At 42.0% G+C, this 25,385-nt stretch overlaps 1 protein-coding gene across 3 annotated transcripts in view; it reads left to right on the forward strand.

The window, feature by feature from the left end:
* Positions 1–3,455: 3,455 nt before the first annotated feature.
* gabra6b (gamma-aminobutyric acid type A receptor subunit alpha6b) overlaps positions 3,456–25,385 on the forward strand; it is a 32,142-nt gene continuing 10,212 nt past the window's right edge. The window contains exons 1-9 of one of the 3 annotated variants that reach the window (XM_020485894.2): positions 3,460–3,713; positions 3,852–3,982; positions 4,466–4,533; positions 5,851–6,071; positions 6,351–6,433; positions 6,531–6,674; positions 7,041–7,193; positions 12,040–12,293; positions 13,776–14,029. In XM_020485894.2, the coding sequence (XP_020341483.1) occupies positions 3,679–3,713; positions 3,852–3,982; positions 4,466–4,533; positions 5,851–6,071; positions 6,351–6,433; positions 6,531–6,674; positions 7,041–7,193; positions 12,040–12,293; positions 13,776–14,029 (1,343 nt within the window). In that variant the 5' untranslated portion in view covers positions 3,460–3,678. Of the gene's footprint in view, positions 3,714–3,851; positions 3,983–4,465; positions 4,534–5,850; positions 6,072–6,350; positions 6,434–6,530; positions 6,675–7,040; positions 7,194–12,039; positions 12,294–13,775; positions 14,030–25,385 lie in introns of all 3 variants that reach the window. The other 2 variants (XM_031826927.1, XM_031826928.1) reach the window with 2 other exon arrangements.

Here is a 25,385-nt window from a genome sequence, read left to right on the forward strand (position 1 = left end):
CATGTCCCAGATCAGCTGGCTGTAAAATAGGACATTCACTGGGTCACAATCTGGTGTCTGTATTTTAGTGGAGGAGGGCCTGCTCCTCAGCCTGATCTTTTACTAGCTTTTTTTTTATCATGAAATGCTTTGACTGCCGCTTAGTACACCACAGCATTAGCTAACCTTCTGCTGCTGTCCATGGTGCTGAAGTTTTAAGACCGCCTTACCTAGGTCTGGTAGGAATATGCCACTGTCCATAGAGCTGAAGTTTCAATTGCAGTTGGTTGCCTTATAAGGGTCTATTGGGAGTTGTGTTGCTAACCATGCTGTTGAAATGTACACTACTAAAGTTGGTGGGTTGAATAAAGTTAACTTTCCTTCATTCCATGTCAATGCACAATTATGAACAATAACATTTCATTGCATAAATAATATGTGCTTTTTTCTGCTGGAGATGCTGAGTATGCCCAGAAGTTGTTGTACTGACCAAAACAAAGTACCAAATGTTCTATTTTCCCAGGCAATTTGGTAAAGGTCTCTTTTACAAAGGTCAGGGAGTTAGAAAAAGGTTTCTGTGAAGCACGTAACTGCAAGGCACTGAGAAAGCTGCTTGATTGAATTATAATACTTGAAAATCAAGAGTTATTTGCGAACACTCAGACGTCGTCAGAGGCTTAATCAAGTTTAGTTTGTCATCTCTGGAGTGACTCAGTTATGGCACAAGTCATGTAAAATATTTGTATCTTAAAAAATGGAATGGCCCGTTGATGTGTGTCATATCCTGGCTCAAAATGTCTACAGTGCAGAAATAAACATTGGTGATGAGTGTAGTTAGCCCTCAAGTTACCCCTGTGCAATATGAAGTGCTTTGAGAGCTGTATAATGCACAATGTTAATGTAATCCATTATTATCATTATTAACATGTACGCAGTTCAACTCTTAAGATTCAAGTGATCTGTTCAACGATCCAGAGATACCTTTAATTCAAACACTGCATATTGGATGTAATGAACCAGAATGAATGCTTCCCAGAGTAGGATATGTTGTACCTGGACAATTATCAATTAGGCTCCACTTGTGGGCCAAAATGCCTTTCAGCGGCACTATCTTTGACCATTTGGCACTTTATGACATAGATGATGCTCCAAAGAACAGCAAAGCTTAAAAATCACCATATCTATCTCTGCATCAGTGCACTCTGGGACACCATCATGGATTTGTGTGTGTGTGTGTCAGTCAGGGAGCACACCTCGGCCGCTCGAACAGAGATGTGATGGTCATGGTTCTACCTCTTCTTAATGATCTGTGGTTGAAGCCCCTGCTGTATTGCCTTCTGAACGGACCCCTATTCCCATAATGGATGGCACGGCTCATGTGATGAATAATGCTGTGCCCATTGCACGGTGCTTAAACCTCACTGCCATGGAGGTGGATTAGGGTAATGGCCCTGTGTCATTTCAATGGTGGCATTACATAGCATGCCAAGCAGATTCACACCAGTGAAATCTGAAATAAGCTCCCTTCCTAAAGGGCATCTTGGCTCAGAGCATGGCTTCCATTAATGCTAAATGAATCATATTACACAGTAATGTTTACTATAATGTTAATTCAACCACTGCCCTTGCTACCATCTTTTTTTTACAGATGTTGTCATCCAGAGCAATTTACAGTAGTGAGTGCCTAATTTTTCCTACTGCCAGCCCTCTATGGGACACAAACCCACAACCTTGACATTGGAAGCATCATGCTCTAACAACTGAGCTACACAGAACCGCAATCATTATCACTACCATCGCTATCAGTGCTTCTGCTGCTATCACCAGGGCTGACCATGTGACCTTCCTAGGGTCAAACTCAGGTCTCCTGCAGGCCACAACACTGTGTTAGCCCGTGGTGTACAAAACATTAGGAACACCTGCTCTTTCCATGACATAGACTGAATCCAGGTGAAGCTGTGTATGATCCCTTATTGATGTCACCTGTTAAATTCACTTCAACCAGTGTAGATGAAGGGGAGGAGACAAGTTAAAGAAGGATTGTTTAGTCTTGAGACAATAGAGATATGGATTGTGCATGTGTGCATTTCAGATTGTGAATGGCCATAACAAAGATTTAAGTGCCTTTGAACAGGGTATGGTGGTAGGTGCCAGGCGCAATAGTTTGAGTGTGTCAAGAATTGCAACACTGCTGGGTTTTCACGCTTTACAGTTTCTCATGTGCATCAAGAATGGTCCACCACCCAAAGGACATCCAGCCAACTTGACACAACTGTGGGAATCATTGGAGTCAACATGGGCCAGCATCCCTGTGTAATGCTTTTGACACCTTGTAGTCCATGCCCCGACAAATTGAGGCTGTTCTGAGGGCAAAGGGCGGTGCAACTCAATATTAGGAAGATGTTCCTAATGTTTTGTACACTCAGTGTATATTTTCATGACTATTCCCTTGACCGCCTACATTTAACACATTTTCTCAAACGTAGACACAGCATTACCCACTGCACCACATCTTGAAGGAGATGAGGTGGGTGTACACTGTTCAAAGTGCATTTATAACATTATATAACTTACATATTGAGTACAATAACACTATGATTGTGGTATATCATTGCATAAATCATTTATAACACTTTTCATGCTTTTTTGTTTTAGAAAACATGTATCTCCGTTAGATAAATTATAAATATGGTGAATATGTTATACCCTTCATTTAAAGGATATGTAAAAGTTACAATTAAAAGTGGTCTGCCATGTTTTGTACTGACTAACACAGTAGAAGATAAGCACAAAATATGAATCAAATATTAACAGAAAATCAAAGTAGAGATTTGTGGCAGAGAGCATATAATATTTGACTGCACAAAGCACTTTTCTCTCACATTTGTCTTTGCGCTGTATGAAATATTTGAAATGAGATCCGTTGTTACTGTACTGGTCAGAATCAATGTGTCCATACAACTATGATTCTATCTAAGTGGTATAACACAAGTAATACTTTTTATTTTGTAACAGTCAAATTTGACATTTGGACAATGTCACTCCAGGTGAGCGAGAGTTGAGTGAGCCAGAAAACCTCCTACTCCTACTCCTGTCTTGCCACCACCACCACCACCACCACCACCACCACCACCACCACCACCATCCTAGGCTTTTCTGCTTTATTTGTATTTGTTAACACATGCTGACATGCAGAAGATTTGAACAAGCATAAACAGACTGAAAAGCTGTTTGAAATGTCAAAGGTCAACAGGCAATGAGTATTGATGCTTTATCTCCTCAACTTTGTTATGAATTAACATCTGTAGAATGCTCTCCACCACAAACATTTAAACCATCTCTGGTGTAATCTCTTGCAGCAGGACATTTGAGCCATTTCCAAATCTCCAAACCGGTCCTTGCTAATTCCCCGCCAAAACTATCAGTTGATTTCTTCCTTCTAATGTCCCATAATGCCTTATTCGATTATTTTCAATGCCCTCCGTCCCTGCTCTTCAGTCTCTTAAAACTCTTTAGTTTTTCAACTGAGCGAGTCAGATGAGGCGCAACCGCACTGGAGAAGAAGAGCAGGACTGGCGCAAATGCCCTCGCTTTTTACACTAAGCCGTGTGATCGGTGTTTTATAACGGTTTTAAATGATGGAATATGCAAATTATAACAGTTGACCAGGGCTTTTAGGCTGTGAAGTGTTTATGAGGCATGGCTTTCGTTTTCACTTTCTTTTTCCTGTCCTGGTGAGTACAAGTAACTATTCTTCTCCGACTTTACGCATGTTAGGATGTTGATCGATGTAATTATGCAACTTTGATGCAGTAACAAGTTGCACCGAGTAGAATAAAGCGACAGATAATGAAGATGTACTTTGTTTACAGTGTGAGCAATGTTTGGGGAAATAATCCGAAATCGACCGAGATTGATGGGAATATCTATCTGGATAACATTACGCGTATATTGGATAGATTACTAGATGGATATGACAACAGACTGCGACCTGGATTTGGAGGTACAGTAATGCATATTTTAGAATTCTAACAGGTTGTTTTTAAAGGTGTTAAATTCCAGTCTTCTCACTCAGTAGATAAAGTTGTACTTTCCACTGTGCTGAGGCACTTATGTTCCGGATATACCCTAATTCTTGGTCACTATCCGATCGTTGGAAGCTGCTTTTGGTGCACTTACTATAACTCAAATGTGTGCCCTCGAGTGCCCAGACAATTTATTTACCCACTTAGGGTGTCTTTCTCACATAGGGCCAATCCTACTAAGGGATGTTATTGTGCTGACTTGTGAGATATCGAACACTTCCACAGGTCTAGTAAATGTAAACTGGCAATGGGATATCATTATCAATAACAGCGTTTTTATCTTGTCGATATCTTACGTGCTTCCTTTTGTTTTTAGATTTACATGCTTCCTTTTGTTTTTAGATTGAAGAGTTATGTTTATTTGGCTTTGTCTTATGCCAAACCAACACTTATCTTTGTAGGTCCAGTTACCGAGGTCAAAACAGACATCTTTGTAACCAGCTTTGGTCCAGTGTCAGATGTTGAGATGGTATGTGGCCGCAGTACTACTTTACCCAGTCCATTTCTATAACACAAGACTCCAGAGTAATGGCAATTTATGGATATTTTAATACACACTTGTGTTATTGCAGACAGATAATTGCTTGTTGCTCTCAGTCCTAGAATGTCCCTCCACAGTCTCAAGTCATGTTCCTACCAGCCATATTATTCTGGCATTTGGGCAGAATGTCATTAGTGCAGCTTAGGGATTTTAATCTGGTTGACAATCTCTGCCAGTGAGGGTCCCGAGCCTGCTGATCGTTTTATTTCCTTTACCCACTATACCATGTGATACATTAGTAGCCATCCTACAGGCAGTATAGATAAGACCCTTCAAAGCAGTAAAGCCATCCATTTTGTCAAAAAGCATTCCCGGATTGAAAAAGCCATATCCATGGTTACCGTTTGGATCTTCAGTCATTTGTTTTCATGTAGAGGAGTTGAGAAATATGGATATGCACAGTAATTAAACAGATCACAAACAACACAGAGGGGATACTTTACAATATGACTCTTTTTTTCCCACCAAAACACTATATATCCATTTTCTGAAATGTTGGTAAAATAACTTTTATTGTTTAATGAAATTAACTACTAACTTAACTATCTAATCATGGCATGGGGTTGTTCAATGACAGACATGTATTTGTTTAAAATCTATCACTTGATGGTTTCATTTCAGAGACAAATAATCGTAGTTTTTTGCAAAACGCTATATATATCTGCCTTACTCTCAGATAAATAAGTAGTACTGCCTGGTTTTACACGGTCAAATGTAACAAACAACTACATTTTGAATAAAGAACTGTACAAATCATAGATTTATATCAAATGAATCAATGCTGTAATATGAGATCTGTATGTAAAACAGTTACATATGACATTTTAGTCATTTAGCAGATGCTCTTATAAAAGTGACTAGTCCATTCATCTTAAGATAGATACAGTAGGTGAATACATATCACAGTCAAATATGCTGTATATGAACATCCCATTCTAGCTAAACAATGGATATATAGCGTTTGCAAAAAAATGCTAATTTTAATGCACACCTCAAATCTATGAATAAAAAATCTGAGAACAGTCATATTTAAACACACGAAGGTATCCATAAGCAATCATTTCTGGAGAAAAAAAACGCAAATGTGAAAAATATACTCCTCATTTGCATAAATGAAATAAGTTGACTTATTACTGGCAATTTGCTAAAAAAAATCAAATGAGGTCACTGATATGCTGTACAGTATATGCCCTCACTTGCATACGAATTGATTGCTGATTTGATTTCCAAACCACCATGTTGTAGGAGTACACCATGGACGTATTTTTCCGTCAAACGTGGATTGACGAGAGGTTGAAATTCGAGGGCCCCATCGAGATTCTGCGGCTCAACAACCTCATGGTCAGCAAGATCTGGACGCCAGACACATTCTTCCGGAATGGCAAGAGGTCCATCTCTCACAACATGACCACTCCCAACAAGCTGTTCCGCATCATGCAGAACGGAACTATCCTCTACACCATGAGGTACTAATGAGTCACACAGCCATCCAGGTCCAGGATAGACCTACGTAGTACTCTGTGTTCTACTGGACAATCTGAGTCTCATTAGAACACATGTGTATGGTTGAGCTGTCTGTGAAATATACGCATACTTAACCAGGCGCATTTCTATGAGTATTTCTTTGTTTTGAAAATATGGTACTACCCCACTGTATGCTGGTGTGATTTAGTTATATATGATCATAGGTGAGCGTTACTACTGTACATACAGTGTGTCCAATACTCTTTGCCATTCCATTGCAGATTGACTATAAATGCGGAGTGTCCCATGCGACTGATGAACTTCCCCATGGACGGCCATGCCTGTCCTCTCAAGTTTGGTAGTTGTGAGTTGTGTTTATAAGCCTTAGTCAGACAGATGGTTCCACCAGAAGAGCTGGTGATCACATACTGACTACAGAATCGTTTATTTCTGCTGTCCAGATGCCTACCCCATGAGTGAAATTGTGTACACATGGAAAAAAGGACCACTGTTCTCTGTGGAAGTACCAGAGGAGTCCTCCAGCTTGCTACAGTACGATCTAATAGGACAGACAGTGTCCAGTGAGAGGTTAAAATCCAACACAGGTAAGAATGTGTTCATTCACTCTATGATTAAGTAATGCTTACAGAAATAGGCCTAAAAAGAGAACTAAGCTAACTAACTGTATGCATCCTGTATGCATATGGCTTTGCAGGATTCCAATCTAAACACATTAGTACATTCTAAATGGAATTTTCATCTGAATCTTTGCTTTTTTTGGTACACATTCAATGTGGGGTATTTGACAGGTGCTACTGTATGCACGTACTGTATGCATGATGTCTCCCCCCGTGATGCTTTCTGTTGTCTGTAACACAAATCAGTATTGTGTCCAGTGAATTTCTGATTTAACAATGTTGCCTGTTAGAAACTCTGCGCCACAGACATAAATTCCATTTGTTTCCTGACAGGTGAATATGTAATCATGACTGTTCACTTCCACCTTCAAAGGAAGATGGGCTTCTTCTTGATTCAGACATACATTCCCTGTATCATGACGGTGATCCTGGCTCAGGTCTCTTTTTGGATCAATAAGGAATCTGTTCCTGCTCGAACTGTATTTGGTAGGCCTCCTCCTGATCTCCACCTTTACTCCCTCCATGTCCTCACTGGGTTGTCCACCATGCTTACATGTTGCAAGGTTACCCCTGAAGGTCCCATTGTAACCTGGAGTTCCTTTGGAGTGACACAACAGAGCCAATTTAACATAACAAAAGAACAAAGGTGGATTATACCCATTCACCACTCATTACATGATCCATTCTGTATCCTTTTATGTAGATTAGGTGAGACTATAGTATTTTAATGTTCTTTCTTGGCAGAACATGGTAATGGTCTGCATTCTATGGAGTGCTTCACTTAGTGGAGTGGTGCTAGAGATAAAAGGCAGCACAGTCACATGGTAGCTCTCAGACCTTCTACCTCATTATATTTATTTCCTCCAAAGTGGTGGAGCCGAATTAATAGTAAATAACTCCTACTTTGAAATCAGTCATACCGAGAGGGTTGGGGGGGGGGGGGTGATGCTGTTTACTTGGACTTGTTCCGAGGACTTGCAGATTCCGCTTGTTCCCATTACATCATGCGACACTTGTTTCAGCCTCTAGCCTCGGAAGCATGGAGCTCCTAAGTTTAACTTGCCATCCTTTCGATTTTCAATTTGAATTTCCTCAGTTACGTTTTCGCGAGCAAGGAGTAGTGGCTACTGGCCTTTGTAGATTATGGCTCTCTTTGGAAGCTCGTCAGCATTTTTGAAAATCCCACACAGAAGTGAAAAGATACCAATCATTAGTACGTGTTCAAGTTGGGCCCCACGTGAAACACACATATGCAGAAAGTCATTAACCTCCCACATCCCACTTCTTTCATTTCACACAGTTGCGGGGGAGCGCTGTGAAGATATTGGAGTGATTTTAGTGTGAACATGGTGTGTCCTTTAGGAGGCTGTTGCATAAACATATTGGATTTTCCCCAAACCCAAGAATGACAGGCTTTATCTTCACGGTTTACACTGTTTGTTTTTGCGTTCCAAAATGCTACGATTAAGAGACTGTAAATTGCTTCTGTAAATCCAATGTATTTGAATGCTTTGGTGACACAACAACATGACAACCGTAATATGGGGCACAGCGAGAAGCCACACAAAAGAAAATGCTGGGTTGTTTGGATGACCCAACTGCTGGGTTGCAGGTATTGGGTCACATAGTAGGGTTGTTTTCTATAAAAAGAGCCAGGTTGGGTTGTTGATGATATGTGGTATTGAGATATGACCCAGTGGGTCAGATCAGAAGACTGGAGGTGTGGCTTAGCAGTCGTGTGACTTTCAGGAAGTTATTTTGGGCTACCCGTGAGAGTAAATGTCATTCCGGTTCATCTGTTCTGTTTTATTGTCATCAAATGTTAAGGTTGAACACTGACACGTTTGTAGCTTTAATGAGGCTTACACAAGTGTTCCTTAATTAAGAGCCTATGGATTACATTAAAAAGACCCAGCTGCTGGGTCAACCCAGCATGAAAGTGAATAAAAACCCAAATTATGCTTAAATTAACCCATGTTGGGTAATCCAAACAACCCGAATGGCTGGGTCACAATAACCCAACGTGTGTTCTGTCCAATATTTACTCAGCGCTGGGTTACCAAATAACCAAAATTGGGTTGTTTTAAACCCAACATTTTTGTTTGAGTGCAGTAGCTAAATAGGTTGTAGTAATGCACTGACAGGTGCAGAAGGAGAAAGAGAGAGATAGAGAGCTATGCAGAAGCACTCCATCAGGACTAAAGCACACGAGCCATTGTTGTTGTGACTCTGGAAGAGCTGAAAGTCCCCCGAGCTGAAGTCTCACAGACTTAATTGAGTGGGCCTAATTTGTACCTTGCTTTTAGCCTTTAAAAGCGCACGGATGCCTCAGGCTCCTCATTTCTTTCTCCTGTCTTTCTCCTTCATTTTCTTCCTCCTCCTCTTCTTCCCTCTCTCTCTCTTTCTCTGGCCTCCTCAGCTTTTTTTTTACTGACACGATTTCTCCCATATCCCTCTTCCTCAGTGTGATCATTACCAAGTGCATGAGTTCGACAGGCAGTGTTGGCCATTGGTGTTTTTTTTATAGAGAGTTGGTACTGTAGCTAACTTTATCAAGAGTTCTGTACTGGCTTTCAGCGCTGAAGCAGTGCTTAAATGCAGTGAAACATGATTACATCCACTTAAATGCTCTCTACATGCCCCCCCCCCCCCCCCCCGAGCAAATGAACTGTGTAAATATGTCATTGTTAAGAGCATAGCAGGGCAGTGGCCAATGGACCTTTTTTGTTGTTGACAGTTTTAGCTTAATGAAAACAATCTCTGCTAAATTATAGCTGTACCCTGTTAATGGACCAGTATAGAGCATGTCCCTTATGTGAATTAATAATGACTTGTAAGGGCCTCGATGGTGTGAGGTCAGCGATTCAAACTCACTTTGAATAAATGTGATGAGATTTATTACCATGGACACATATTGTATCCACGGATCTGTTTGTATTTGTGAATCTCCACAGTGTTATTCCTTGCTCAGCTATCTGTTGCCACGTTAAATGCAACGGATTGAGGCACAACTGCTTTGCCTGTTTGTTGCTATTGTTGTTGTTATTGTCAACAAGATCCAATTTGTGAATAGAAATAAATGCAGCCAATCAATTTCCATAGTAGCCCTTCCTCAGATAAGGTGCCTGGCCATAATATTATTTAACACTCTCAATCAATGACAATTTATTTGTACTCCCTTGAAACATAACTTGCAGTGAACCACTAGAAATAAGCAACTCCATTCTGACAAAGGTTGTACAGATTGAAATTCGCAATCAATTTATTTTGATATACAGGTTAAGTAGTTCATTAAAACTTTGGTAGTCTATGAATATGTTCAGTCTCTTCCCAATGTTATGAGGAGACAAGAGGGTGAATTCCTGCAAGTCTAGATAGTCCTGTCGGTGAAGTCACTTGGCATTCCAATGAACCTTATTCAATACCAGTAGAAAGTATTTCAGAAGACATTTATGCGTACTGTATAGCACAGTAAATTGCTTCATATAATCTGTGGACAGGACAGCCTTTCTACACTCTCTTCATTATCCAGGATTGGGACTGCTATTGCTCCTTTTCCCTGGTAAACTTGTTCCATGTAAGCCTTCATCAATTCATTTGTGTCCCATCCTTCTCATCATCATTTCTCTCCTGCTCCTCCAGGCCTGCTTTGCAGCTCAGTCATCCATTGTCTCCCTGAGATGAAACTACACTATCCCGGCATCTCATTCCAACCCGCATCCGATTGATCACCATGTGTCTAACTCTAACCCAAGGAAGTTGTGCTGCTCTGGAACTATCATCATCATCACTAAAAACAGGCCATCCCATGAACAGTAAACACTGTGGCTGGTATGACAAACTTCATCCACCCCAACCCTCGTCTGCTTTTAGAGCGAATAAATACCCTGCTGTGATTTCGAAATGGATTTGCATCCAAGACATAACCGGAATGCTACAAGTTGACCCAAATGAAAGTTGACCTCATTTACATGGATAAATAGCAAGTCATCTATTGATCGTGAGAATCAGCAACCAAAAACATGGCTTAGTTTCCTCAGCTTAAGCTTAGTGTTACCATAGTTGCGTGCCCTAATCGAGTCCTGTGATACCATGTTTCCAAAGAGCATGCCTAAATGACCTGACTTATAGTTGATTTAGGCATGCTGTTACCGTAGGAACATACTGTATTACCACAGGCCCTACCACTCCTGTGTTTGCACGCAATGATGTTAAGGCTAAGCTGTGGGTGAGTAAACTAAGCCATGTTTTTGGTTGCTGCCTCTCAGGATCAATAGATCATGCTGAGAGTACACAGTGTTACTTTGAAAACCCTACCGTTGGTGAATTTGTTATCTTGTATGACTCGCTATTGGTGAAGTGAATACATTTGACATAATGGGTGAACTATTGATTTTCTTAAAGTAAGAAAGATTGGATTTTTTAAAATTCGCTGGCCACTTGTTTACTCAAGTCTCCAAGCTGAATATTTCTTAGTGCTACAGGTATCATTACTTATCAATAATACCAGAGCACATTGGTATCTGAGACGTAGACATTATAATCAACATATATAATGTCTACGTCTCAGATACCAATGCGCACAATTGTGACCCTCCATCCAAAGGACAGTAAAGACTAAGTGCACTGTTTAGCATTGAATTTGGACACAAATGCATTTCTGAATGTAGGAGCAAGGTTCGTGGTTGAGTAGTGTGAACTTGTGTGAAAATGAGGCTAGAGATTAAACATCATGCCCACAAATTCACCCTCTGGCGATGTAGGGCATCAATTACCATCTAAATTATGAATGGGCTCTGAGGATTTTATGCACTGTAATGCAACGCTAATCTTCATTTTGTAGGTTGCTATTGATGAAGTTACAGTATCTTCAGTTATTATTAACGAGACAGCCTAATCTGATGAACTCGAGACACTATTTTTGCTCAAAATGTTCAGTAATGTTAGATCAGTGTCATGAGAATTACGGCAGAAATAATTTCATTCTCTGAAAATATATGATAAGATTTGATCTATTGGGTTCATAGAAAGAACCATATTCAGGCCAAATTACATGCTTGAATAGACACAACCATTTCCCCTTAAGCTATTTCATTGCATGTAAGCTCATGTGTGTTCACATTAAACTTCTTTAATGCAAACCACTGGATGGTTGCTTGTCAGACCCTCCAACCCCCTTCACTCCACTCCTTGCCCTGAACTCACCACTCAACAAGATGATTGGCCTGGTACCCTGGAAGCCCAGCCAGTCAACCCTGGGGCTCTGGGAGATAGACATCGATCCAGTCAGTATCTCTGTCTAAAATCTCTCTATGTGCCCTGTGTATCCCAGGCATTACCACTGTGCTAACCATGACCACACTCAGCATCAGCGCCCGCCACTCTCTGCCCAAAGTTTCCTACGCCACAGCCATGGACTGGTTTATTGCCGTATGTTTCGCCTTCGTTTTCTCAGCCCTCATCGAGTTTGCAGCAGTCAACTACTTCTCCACGCTGCAGGCCAACCGGGAGCTCCGCAAGGTGGCCGCCATCAAGGCAGCCCAGGAGGCTGCAGAGGCCGGGAGGAGTGACGGGGAGTCCTCTTCGGTAATCCACCCCCCTTCTCCCTCCTTCCCTCCTCGTTTTACACTCCTCCCTCCCTTTCCCTTTCCTCCCATTCTCTATGTCCCTCTCAACCCCCGCTCCTAGTCTATGATAACAAGAGCGTTTGACGAGAAGAGACAGCCAGTGGCTTCATGAACGCGGTTGCTGCAGATTATGTAAGAGGGATAGATGAAGGGAATATCCAGGCAGATCATTACAGGCTCACAAGAAACCTTCATGCTGGAGGGGAAAGGCAAGCCCAATGCTTTGTGCTTCTGTGGGAGAGATACTATTATTAGGTGACTGCACCAAATACATGAAGGCCTACATGTAGGTTTCTCACATAACAAAATGACTAAATAGTCAAACTGAGAGGAGCTCTATTGGACCATCTGTCACCATTTTGAATTGCTCTCTCTTTAAATGATTCTAAAAGGCAGCCAAATCTAAATGACCTGGATAAGATGTTGACTGTTTATTGACTGGATAAGATGTTGACTGGTTTACTGGTTGTTGACTGGATAAGATGTTGCCTGGTTTTTGACTGGATAAGATATTGACTGAGTCTACCAGCTCTTCCTTAGCTGAACACTAAGGAATGTTTATATTATACACTGATTTAGATGTGTGTCAGCATGCGAACACTCCATTTGTTCACCTGATTGGTGAAATTGGATTAAAGACAGGACACTTGTGATGACTTCCACACAAGCCAAATTGATAGAATAAGCTGTGTATTATGTTGCACTATTAATCCTGCATTTTTCATCCCATGAAAACAAGACAATGTCACGCAGTATTTACATTTCATGAGGTCTTCCGTCAAGCTCTAGCGATATTAATTCAGTATGCAAAACAATGTTATATAGTATATCTACTGTATAAGAATTTGCTCTGATCATTGTGGGATTTGAGCCTGAGAGCCAGCAGAGAATTCAAGCCTGTTGTCATTTCAGAAATAGCTGCAATATTAAAGCAGTGCGAGCCGCATGATCCCTGCCTGATTTCTCACCTCCGTTGGACTCGCACAGCATCCAGCAGCTGACATTTGCAGCTCCAACCTGCTCTGTGATGGAAGCCAGTTAAACCCGTGCCAGAGCCCCCACTCTACCCCACACCACCCCTCACAACCCTGCCTCAGTCCTTGCTCCCCACTCCACACCGCCCAACTGTGCCTCAGTCCCTGCTCCATTCACTCTGCAGCACCACAGTAGCCAAATACTATTAAATACCAAATGTTGTATTGATGAATGAATCAATGACAATATCTTTTATGACTTTGTGCACATGGCATACACCGCCATGTTGCTATAGGAAATGGATTCAATTAAAACTGCGTTATGCCAACAACAACAAAAAACAATTGATTTCCTATTTTAATCTTACTTGCCGATGACTTACTGATGTGCTGGTCATAGATTTACTGTGCAGACCTGTTCTTTCACTCACCCCTTCCACCCACCTTTGTGTTTGTGCGCCGTACAGGACGCCAGCAGTATGCTGAAGAAGAGGATGAACTCTACGACTCACTTTGAGAGGCCAGCGGAGGTGTTCCCTAACCCTCCAGTGAATGCCCAGGCCTTCCTCCAGCAAGGCTCAGCCGTGCCGTCCAACAACTTACTGACAGGCACCAGCATCATAGACAAGTACTCACGCATCCTCTTCCCTCTGTCGTTCGGGGCCTTCAACCTAGTCTACTGGATCGTCTATCTTACCAAGGACACCATGGAGATGACAAGGTAGAGGCGATACGTTTTCTAGTGGCTACTGTAAATGTTTGGAAGCTTGCTGCAAATGACGGGGAAAAAAGACAGTGTGGAGCAATTTCATGTAGACGGTATGTTCAGGTAGGCCAATTTGATGGAAGAAATACAGTAGAATCTATTATAGCAGGATGACCAGTAGATAGTCATATTAGCTGTTCTGGAGCCCTCTCATTGTGAAATGCATGTGGAATCCATGTGCTAATAGTTTCAGTTTTATATCATATTATTGGAACTGGTGAAGGACCACTGTTAAAATGTCCTGTTATGTTATATAAAAATAGAGAAGCCAGGAAGACAGGGCCACATGATGAAGAGGGGCACGATAATGGATTTACGCTGACTTTTCCCTTTAGCATGTATCCTAAACAAAACCCACTGAATACAAAGTTTAACAAACCATTCAAATCTATGTATAAGAACTACATTTAACAATTTACACAGAACATTTCATTTCACATTTACTGGAAGAACTGTGCAGATGCTATGTTTTGGTAAGAGAATTATGGTAAAATCTCTCTGTTTTTTATTTGACCACGTTTCCCGAAAACTATTAAATATCTGCTTCAAATTAAGATTCAAAGATGTCAAATTTGCATTCTTTAAGATAAGAATATTCTGGTGCCTCCCGAGTGGTGCAGTGGTCTAGGGCACTGCATCGCAGTGCTAACTGTGCCACTAGAGCTTCTGGATTCGAGTCCATTCGAGTCGCTGGCCGCGATTGGGAGACCCATGGGGCGGTGCACAATTGGCCCAGCGTCGTCCGGTTTAGGGGAGGGCTTGGCCAGCAGGGATATCCTGTCCCATCGCACACTAGTGACTCCTGTGGCGGGCCGGGCGCAGTGCACGCTGACACGCTCGCCAGGTGTAGGGACCGTTCGACACGTTGGTGCGGCTGGCTTCCGGGTTAAGTGGGCATTGTGTCAAGAAGCAGTGTGTCTTGTTTGTGGTGTGTTTCGGAGGATGCACGGCTCTCAACCTTCGGCTCTCCCGAGTCCGTACTGGAGTTGCAGCGATGAGACAAGACTGTAACAACCAACATGATACAACAAAATTGGGGAGAAAAAGGGGTAAAAAATGTATAAAAAATGGTTAAAAGCTGGCAGATTCATTAAATAGTACCCGCAAAACACCAGTGTCAACTTCAACAGTGAAGAGGCAACTCTGGGTTGCTGTCCTTCTAGGCAGAGTTCCTCTATCCAGTGTCTGTGCTCTTTTGCCAATCTTAATCTTTTCTTTGTATTGGCCAGTCTGAGATATGGCTTTTTCTTTGCAACTTTTACTAAGACACACCTGTTAATTGAAATGCATTCCAGGTGACTACCTCATGAAGCTGGTTGTGAGAATGCCAAGAGTGTGCAAAGCTGTCATCAAGGCAAAGGGTGGCTACTTTGAAGAATCTCAAATGTAAAATATATTTTGATTTGTTTAACACTTTTTTGGTTACTACATGATTCCATTTGTGTTATTTCATAGTTTTGATGTATTCACTATTATTCTACAATGTAGAACATAGTAAAATAAATAAAAACCCTTGACTAAGTAGGTGTGTCCAAACTTTTGGTTGGTACTGTGTGCCAAATCTTTTTTTGATTCCCAGCCTCATAGATGATATACAGACTTTTTCTAGCCTTTCTGGATTACAACCAAATAACAATCAGTGTACTATATTACATACTAAATCACTAAAATATACAACTTTTACATTACTGTGTAGTTTACCAATAAAATGGTCTGACGGTGAAGTGGACATACCCAGGGTGTTCATATCCCCAAAGAAAGAAATGATCTCACTGCAGTGCATTTTAAAAGAAAGTTGGCAAAAAGAGTTAAGATCTTGCTACCGTGGAAAGGAAAATACCTGTCTATTTGTGGAATAATCACTCTGATTAATTTATTTACATTTTGTTTAACCTTTATTTAACTAGGCAAGTCTGTTAAGAACAAATTCTTATTTACAATGATGGCATACCAAAAGGCAAAAGGCCTCCTGTGGGGACGGGGGCTAGGATTAAAAATGTAAATATAGGACAAAAAAACACATCACGACAAGAGAGACACCACAACACTACACGAAGAGAAACCTAAGACAACAACACAGCATGGTAGCAACACCACATGACAACAACATGGTAGCAACACAAAATGGCAGCAGCACAACATGGTAGCAACACAAAACATGGTGAAAACATTATTGGGCACAGACAACAGCACAAAGGCAAGAAGGTAAAACAACAATACATCAAGCGAAGCAGCAACAACTGACAGTAAGATCTAGCCGCTTGAGAGCACCCTTAACTGCTGATCTATAAATTACGTCTCCCTAATCTAGCATGGGTAGGATGGTCATCTGAATCAGGTTTAGTTTGGCAGCTGGGGTGAAAGAGGAGTGATTAAGATAGAGGAAACCATGTCTAGATTTAACCTTAGCCTGTAGCTTTGATATTTGCTGAGAGTAGGACAGTGTACCATCTAGCCATACTCCCAAGTACTTGTATGAGGTGACTACCTCAAGCTCTAAGCCCTCAGAGGTACAGTAGTAATCACACCGGTGGGGGTAGGGACATTCTTCTTACAAAAACACATTACCTTTGTTTTGGAGGTGTTCAGAACAAGGTTAAGTGCAGAGAAAGCTTGTTGGATACTAAGAAAGCTTGGTTGTAGAGATTTTAACATATAATCCGGGAAGGGGCCAGTTGAGTATAAGACCGTATCATCTACATAGAAATGGATGAGAGAGTTTTCTACTGCCTGAGCTATGTAGTTGATTTAAATTGAGAAGAGTGTGGGGCCTAGGATCGAGCCTTGGGGTACTCCCTTGGTGACAGGCAGTGGCTGAGACAGCAGATGTTCTGACTTTATACACTGCACTCTTTGAGAGTCCGGTGTCGGTCGGTGCTCAGTGGGTGTGGATGCTGGTTACAGTAAATGGAAAGAGAGGAGGCTCATGGGTTGGTGTCAGTGAGAGCCGGGAGAGGTAACATTAACTGGAGATAGAGAAGGGAGAGGCAGAGAGCGAGAGAGAGAGGAGGCTTGCCCAGACTGTTTTCACACTCTTGCTTTGACCACCAGAAGACATAAAGAGATAGAAAACGGTTATTATCTGAGCATAACAGTATGCCAGTGGAAGGGAGAACAGTAGGAGGTGGTTTGTGACTACTATGATTTCCCATTGTATCCAATTAATTTGCAGTAATGGTGAAAGAAGGACGCGTTTTAATCACATCAAACACCTCCTACTGTAAAAACAATATAACTAATTGGTAGTTGTACATTAGTTGTTACTTTTGTGAACATTCACTATCCTCCCTTTTGAGGAAGAGAAATTAGAAAATTAAGATATGTGGGTTTTTGGTTAGTGAATTACCAGGCACTAGGCAGTGTTTCTTAAATTTAGGTATGGATTGAAATGGGGGATGGTCATGCGTTTTCATGGCGAGGAGCATGTCATTTGTATTTGATGAAATGTCAATATTTCTCAGTTTTAGAATTTGTTGCTTATTAGGCTCTATATCGATGTGTGCCCAATGCCGCCGTGTGCCCTCATCTCTGATACTCCGCTGGGCGTGCAATATCAATTGCGCCTATAGGCTATTTAGTGTGATCAATCAAATTGTCCATAGCCTATAGGCAATAGGCTACGAAGAGCATGCTCAGAGAAGCACAGATCAAAGTTATATTTCTAAGATAGCTACTGGGATAGTGTAAATAAAACTAGGCTGCATTACACACTGCAATGGATTTTCCATCCCTGAGTCCTGGCGTGCTCTGCTCTGCTCTTGTTGATCAAAACAAATTGTTTAAGGCTGCTTAACCAATGTCTGTGCTGTATAGGGCTAAGTGTAAGTTCAGGAGGAAAGTCTTCCAAAAATAATTTTTGATTAGGCCTAGTCCAAAAAATGCTTGTGCACAGATGAGCCTGTAACCTATGCTCTGTTCAGTTTGAGAAGGTGAGTGCGAAGATGAGAAGGTCAACTTTGATAGCTTGCCATTACTATAATTGATTTTTATTAAAAACAATATGTTTCTTGCCTATTATGTATTTATCAGAGCTATTGACCTCACAACTTACATTGTGGTGCTAAAACTTGAAGCAGCAACTGTGGCACAATCAATCGGAATTGGACAGCTCATGGTGCTGAAAGTAGGCATATTCGAGTAGGTATAATTCATTTCAACAGTCTTCATTTTAATTTGACTTTACTAACAACAAGAGTGCTTTGTGTTGGAGTCTATTTCTTCCTATATGAGAAGATTGATAGATGAAATTAAGCTATAGGCATTTGCTATATCCATATATTTGTTGGTGAATTCCTTCACCCTACCTTGTTGTAGCCTACCTCTGTGTCAGTGAAGGGTTGTTAGGTTAAAACTCGAATTAGGGGGTATGAGAGGGGATGCCATATGTCTACTTTTTAATTAAAGAAAATTACAAAAATACATTGTTAGATTGTTAATATGGCTTGGGCAGTATTTCAATGTCTGGATGAGAATCTTTTTTTAAGAACAAATTTTTTATCTTTTTTAAGAACAAATTCTTATTTTCAATGACAGCCTAGGAACAGTGGGTTAACTGCCTGTTCAGGGGCAGAACAACAGATTTGTACCTTGTCAGCTCAGGGATTTGAACTTGCAACCTTTCAGCTGCTAGTCCAACCCTCTAACCACTAGGCTACCCTGCCACCCCAAATCATGCCCAAACTGAGATTCTCATTCTTATGCCCAAACTGCCTATTACTCAGGCCCATATGCATATAATTGGTAGATTTTGATAGAAAACACTCTAAAGTTTCCAAAACTGTTAAAATAATGTCTGTGAGTATAACAGAACTGATATGGCAGGTGAAAACCTGAGGAAAATCCATCCAGGAAGCGGGAATTTATTGATGTGGGTATTTTCAATTGAATGCTTATTGAGTATCAAATAGGTTAGGACCCAGATTGCAGTTCCTATGACTTCCACTAGGTGTCAACAGTCTTTTGACATTGTTTCATGCTTGTTTTCTGTAAATGAAGAAGAATGAGACCTTTCTCTCAGTGGACTGTAGAATCATGCAGTGCTGGTTTGCACGGGTGACCGAATGCGCACCCTTCATTGTTTTTCCTTTCTATTGAATTATTGTCTGGTTGAAATATTATAGATTATTTAGACAACTGACAACCTGAGGATTAATTATAAACATCTTTTGACATGTTTTGACGATCTTTACCGGTACTATTAGGATGTATTCGTCTGCATGTTTTAACCGCATTTGAGCCAGTGGATTACTGAATAAAATCCGCCAACAAAACAGAGTTTTTAGGATTTAAAGAGGGACTTTATCAAACAAAATGAACATTTATTGTGTAGTTGGGACTCTTGTGACTGCAACCATATGAAGATCTTCAAAGGTAAGTGATTCATTTTATCGCTATTTCTGACTTTTGTAATTCCTTTACTTGGTTGTAAAATGTTTGTATGCTTTTGTAAGCGGGGCGCTGTCCACAGATAATCGGCGTAAAGCCTTTTTGAAATCTGACAAAGCGGCTGGATTAACAAGAAGTTCATCTTTAAGCCGATGTATAACACTTGTATTTTCAGAGATCCTCACTGAACTTCTGGAGAGAGTTTGCTGCACTGAAAGTAAAGGGGCTGAATAATTTTGCACGCCCAATTTTTCAGTTTTTGATTTGTTAAAAAAGTTTGAAATATCCAATAAATGTCGTTCCACTTCATGATTGTGTCCCACTTGTTGTTGATTCTTCACAAAAAAATACAGTTTTATGTCTTTATGTTTGAAGCCTGAAATGTGGCAAAATGTCGCAAAGTTCAAGGGGGCCGAATACTTTCGCAAGGCACTGTATATGATAAACAGACAGTAGCAGCAGCGTAAAATATGGGTTGTGGGGATGCACACAATGCAAATAGTCTGGGTAGTCATTTGATTACCTGTTCAGGAGTCTTATGGCTTGGGGGTAAAAACTGTTGAGAAGCCTTTAGACTTGCCACTCCGGTACCGCTTGCCATGCGGTAGTAGAGAGAAGAGTCTATGACTGGGGTGGCTGGGATCTTTGACAATTTTTAGGGCCTTCCTCTGACACAGCCTGGTGTAGATGTCCTGGATGGCAGGCAGCTTAGCCCCAGTAATGTACTGGGCCGTACGCACTACCCTCTGTAGTGCCTTGCGGTCAGAGGCCAAGCAATTGCCGTACCAGGAAGTGATGCAACCGGTCAGGATGCTCTCGATGTTGCAACTGTATAACCTTTTGAGGATCTCAGGACCCATTCCAAATCTTTTTAGTTTCCTGAGGGGGAATAGACTTTGTCGTGCCCTCTTCACGACTGTCTTGGTGTGTTTGGACCATTCTAGTTTGTTGTTGCTGTGGACACCAAGGAACTTGAAGCTCTCAACATGCTCCACTACAACCCCGTCGATGAGAATGGCGGTCCTCCTTTTCCTGTAGTCCACAATCATCTCCTTAGTCTTGGTTACGTTGAGGGATAGGTTGTTATTCTGGCACCACCCGGCCAGGTCTCTGATCTCCTCCCTATAGGCTGTCTCATCGTTGTCAGTGATCAGGCCTACCACTGTTGTGTCATATGCAAACTTAATGATGGTGTTGGAGTCGTGCCTGGCCATGCAGTCATGGGTGAACAGGGAGTATAGGAGGACACTGAGCACTCACCCCTGGGGAGCTCCAGTGTTGAGGATCAGCGTGGCAGATGTGTTGCTACCTACCCTCACCACCTGGGGGCGGCCCATCAGGAAGTCCAGGATCCAGTTGCAGAGGGAGGTGTTTAGTCCCAGGATCCTTAGCTTAGTGATGGGCTTTGAGGGTACTATGGTGTTGAACGCTGAGCTGGAGTCAATGAATAGCATTCTCACATAAGTGTTCCTTTTGTCCAGGTGGGAAAGGGTAGTGTGGAGTGCAATAGAGATAGCATCATCTGTGGATCTGTTTGGGCGGTATTCAAATTGGAGTGGGTCTAGGGTTTCTGGGATAATGGTGTTGATGTGAGCCATTATCAGCCTTTCAAAGCACTTCATGGCTAGGGACATGATTGCTACGGGTCTGTAGTCATTTAGGCAGGTTGCCTTTGTGTTCTAGGGCACAGGGACTATGGTGGTCTGCTTGAAACATGTTGGTATTACAGACTCAATCAGGGACATGTTGAAAATGTCAGTGACGACACCTGCTAGTTGGTCAGCACATGCTCGGAGCACACGTCCTGGTAATCCGTCTGGCCACGCAGCCTTGTGTATGTTGACCTGTTTAAAGGTCTTACGTCGGCTACGGAGAGCGTGATCACACAGTCGTCCGGAACAGCTGATGCTCACAGGCATGACTCAGTGTTGCTTGCCTCGAAGCGAGCATAGAAGTGATTTAGCTCGTCTGGTAGGCTTGTGTCACTGGGTGGCTGTGCTTCCCTTTGTAGTCTGTAATAGTCTGCAAGCCCTGCCACATAAGACGAGCGTCGGAGCCAGTGTAGTATGATTTAATCTTAGTCCTATTATTGACGCTTTGCCTGTTTCATGGTTTATCGCAGGGTATAGCAGGATTTCTTGTAAGCTTGGGTTATAGTCCCGCACCATGAAAGCGGCAGCTCTACCCTTCAGCTCAGTGCTAATGTTTCCTGTAATCCATTGCTTCTGTTTGGGGTATGTACGTACAGTCACTGTGGGGACGACGTCCTCGATGCACTTATTGATAATGCCAGTGACTGATGTGGTGTTCTCCTCAATGTCATCCGAAGAATCCTGGAACATGTTCCAGTCTGTGATAGCAAAACAGTCCTATAGTTTAGCATCTGCTTCATCTGACCACTTTTTTATAGGCCGAGTCAATGGTGCTTCCTGCTTTAATTTTTGCTTGTAAGCAGGAATCCGGAGGATAGAGTTGTGGTCAGATTTACCAAATGGAGGGCAAGGGAGAGCTTTGTACGTGTGTCTTTGTGTGGAGTACAGCTGATCTAGAATTATTTTCCCTCTGGTTGCACATTTAACATTTCGATAGATATTTGGTAGAACTGATTTAAGTTTCCCTGCATTAAAGTTTCCGGCCACTAGAAGCGCCGCCTCTGGGTGAGTGTTTGCCTATTTACTTATACAGCTGACTGAGTGCCGTCTTAGTGCCAGCATCTGTCTGTGGTGGTAAATAAACAGCCACGAAAATTATAGCTGAGAACTCTCTAGGCAAGTAGTGTTTTCTGCAATTTATCACAATATACTGTACTTCAGGCGAGCATAATCTAGAGACTTCCTTAGATTTCGTGCACCAGCTGTTGTTTACAAATATGCACAGACTGCCCCCCCCCCTTGTGTTACCGGAGTGTGCTGTTCTATCTTGCCGGTGCAGCGTATATATCCCGCTAGCTAAATATCCATGTCATCATTCAGCCACGATTCCTTGAAACATAGGATATTACAGTTTTTGTTGTCCAGTTGGTACGATATTCGTGATCGTACCTCGTCTAATTTATTGTCCAATGATTGCACGTTGGCGAGTAGTAATTGACGGTAAATGGCAGCTTTCCTACTCGCCTTCTGAGGGTCCTGACGAGGCTTCCGGCTCTTTTGTCCTCTGTACCTGCGCCGCTTCCTCTTGCAAATAACGGGGATGTCGGCCCTGCCAGGTGTTTGGAGTATGTCCTGTGCGTCTTGCTTGTTGTAGAAAAAACCTTTGTCTAATCCGAGGTGAGTGATCGCTGTCCTGATATCCAGAAGCTATTTTTTTGCTGTAAGATACGGTTGCAGAAACATTATGTCCAAAATAAGTTACAAATAGCGCAACAATAAAACACATAATAGCACAATTGGTTGGGCGCCCGTAAAACTGTTGCCATTTCTGCCGGCGCCACTCCATAATAAAGGTGGAGTTTTGCAAAACATATTCTCCCTAGGCCCATTCCAGACTTGAGATAAGTTGATTTAACATGACTTAAGTCTATATTTTATTGATTCCATGCTATGTTTATTTATCTCAAGCCTGAATTGGTCACTGTTTGTATGTCTTGATGCTGCCTTTTAAACGCACTGAGACACCAAAAAGTGTTTTCACAACAATTGTTCAGATTGAAGAACCACTTTCAGAGTACTTCCATTCTGTTTTGAAATACATTCGGTGTACCATGACATTTAGATTGTGTTTACGTGGATCTCTCAAAAGTTCATTCAACTGAACATCAGCAAAACTGAGGCTCTACTTGTTGGCACCCCCCAACAGGTCCAGCACTCTCCAATTACACTCCTCACCATTGCAGGACAGAACATCCCTCACTCGCTTTTAGCTTGTCTGCCCCCAGCATCTGGAATGCCCTCCTGGACCACCTGAAGGCACCACAGACTCTGGGCTCCTTAAAAGCAGGCCTAAAGACCTTTCTCTTTAGGAAGGCTTTCTGTTGATAGCTATGCTCCTTGGTGTCCTTGTCCCTTGTAGCGTCAGCTGTGTTCTTTGTGTCAGTTGCTCTAGTTGTGTCCATTTTTATGTTTTTACTATTTGGTTTGTATTTATTTTTAATGCACTTTGATGTTATTTTGTATAAATGTAATAGATTCTTATTATTTCTTATTATTATTACATTCAAATATCCTCCAAAAACAGATCTCCGCATAGGTGCACTACTTTTCATGGTTTTACTACACAATGATGGTGTTTGAGTGTTTCTAATTTAACAATGCACTGTTACACGACTTCGGGACAGCATTAGAACCACCAGTGGCTCGACACCAGCCATTAACCTGGGTGTTCTCTTGCTTTACTGAGAGCAAGCCTGTTTTGTATAGCGTGTTTTTTTTCTCCACTGAATATAAATGTAAGGTGCCTCAGGCCCTGTGAGAGAAGTCAGATTTCATGACAGTGATGAGAGGTGTCAAGAGCTGACTAGGGTTTCTGACATTTCCTTAACTGTTGCTATTGATTGATATACTGCAGACTGTAAGCGACCAAGCAGTTAGCTACATACTGTACGCAGCAGGCAGCGTTGTGAAAGCCTAGGGGGCTCGAAATCACCGTGATCAAAAATAGAACAACAACCAGTGGAGGAGCCATTGAAGTCAGGCTCTCAGGATGTGTGAATAGTGTGTGCATGGTTCATTCCCCAAGTGCCAGCCACTGTAAGCTTTCATCTCTCTTTTTATAAATCTGTATTACATTGTACGGTTTTCCATGTGCTTACCACCCACTAACCTAACCTTCGGCACTGGGTGCTGTACATGCATCCTAACCCACATTTCTTTCTCATCTCTTGAAAGCCGCCTTTTTAATTTATGGGAAATAAATAGCTTTTTCCATAGATGCTTGCTTCCAAATTGAATGCAGAAATATTTCATGACAAAAGTCCTGATGAAGAGGAGCAGGAAGAAAGACCCTTTAGAGGAGCAGAACCACAGGACAAAGTGGAACATAGTGCCTTCAGTGTTATAACCCATAGATTTATCTTCAGAGTTCGTACTGTTAGGTGACCTAAACTGGGATACGTTTAACACCCCGGCCGTCCTACAATCTAAACTAGATTCCCTCAATCTCACACAAATTATCAAGGAACCTACCAGGTACAACCCTAAATCCGTAAACACGGGCACCCTCATAGATATCATCCTGTCCAACCTGTCCTCTAAATACACCTCTGCTGTCTTAAACCAGGATCTCAGCGATCACTGCCTCATTGCCTGCGTCCGTAATGGGTCCGCGGTCAAACGACCACCCCTCATCACTGTCATACTCTCCCTAAAACACTTCAGCAAGCAGGCCTTTCTAATCAACCTGGCCCGGGTATCCTGGAAGGATATTGACCTCATCCCGTTAGTAGAGGATGCCTGGTTATTCTTTAAAAGTGCTTTCCTCACCATCTTAAATAAGCCTGCCACATTCAAAAACATGTAGAACTAAGGACAGATATAGCCCTTGGTTCACTCCAGACTTGACTGCCCTTGACCAGCACAAAAACATCCTGTGGTGTACTGCATTAGCATCGAATAGACCGCACGACATGCATCTTTTCAGGGAAGTTAGGAACCAATATACACAGTCAGTTAGGAAAGCAAAGGCTAGCTTTTTCAAACAGAAATTTGCATGCTGTAGCACAAATTCCAAAACGTTTTGGAACACTGTAAAGTCCATGGAGAATAAGAGCTCCTCCTCCCAGCTGCCCATTGTACTGAGGCTAGGAAACACTGTCACCACTGATAATCGAACATTTCAATTCAGCATTTTTCTGCGGCTGGCCATGCTTTCCACCTGGCTACCACTTCCCCGGTCAACAGCTCTCCACCCCCTGCAGCAACTTGCCCAAGCCCCCCCCCCCCCCCCCCCACTTCTCCTTCACCCAAATCTAGATAGCTGATGTTCTGAA

The sequence above is a fragment of the Oncorhynchus kisutch genome, linkage group LG6 (assembly GCF_002021735.2).
Source record: "Oncorhynchus kisutch isolate 150728-3 linkage group LG6, Okis_V2, whole genome shotgun sequence".
Taxonomy (NCBI): domain Eukaryota; kingdom Metazoa; phylum Chordata; class Actinopteri; order Salmoniformes; family Salmonidae; genus Oncorhynchus; species Oncorhynchus kisutch.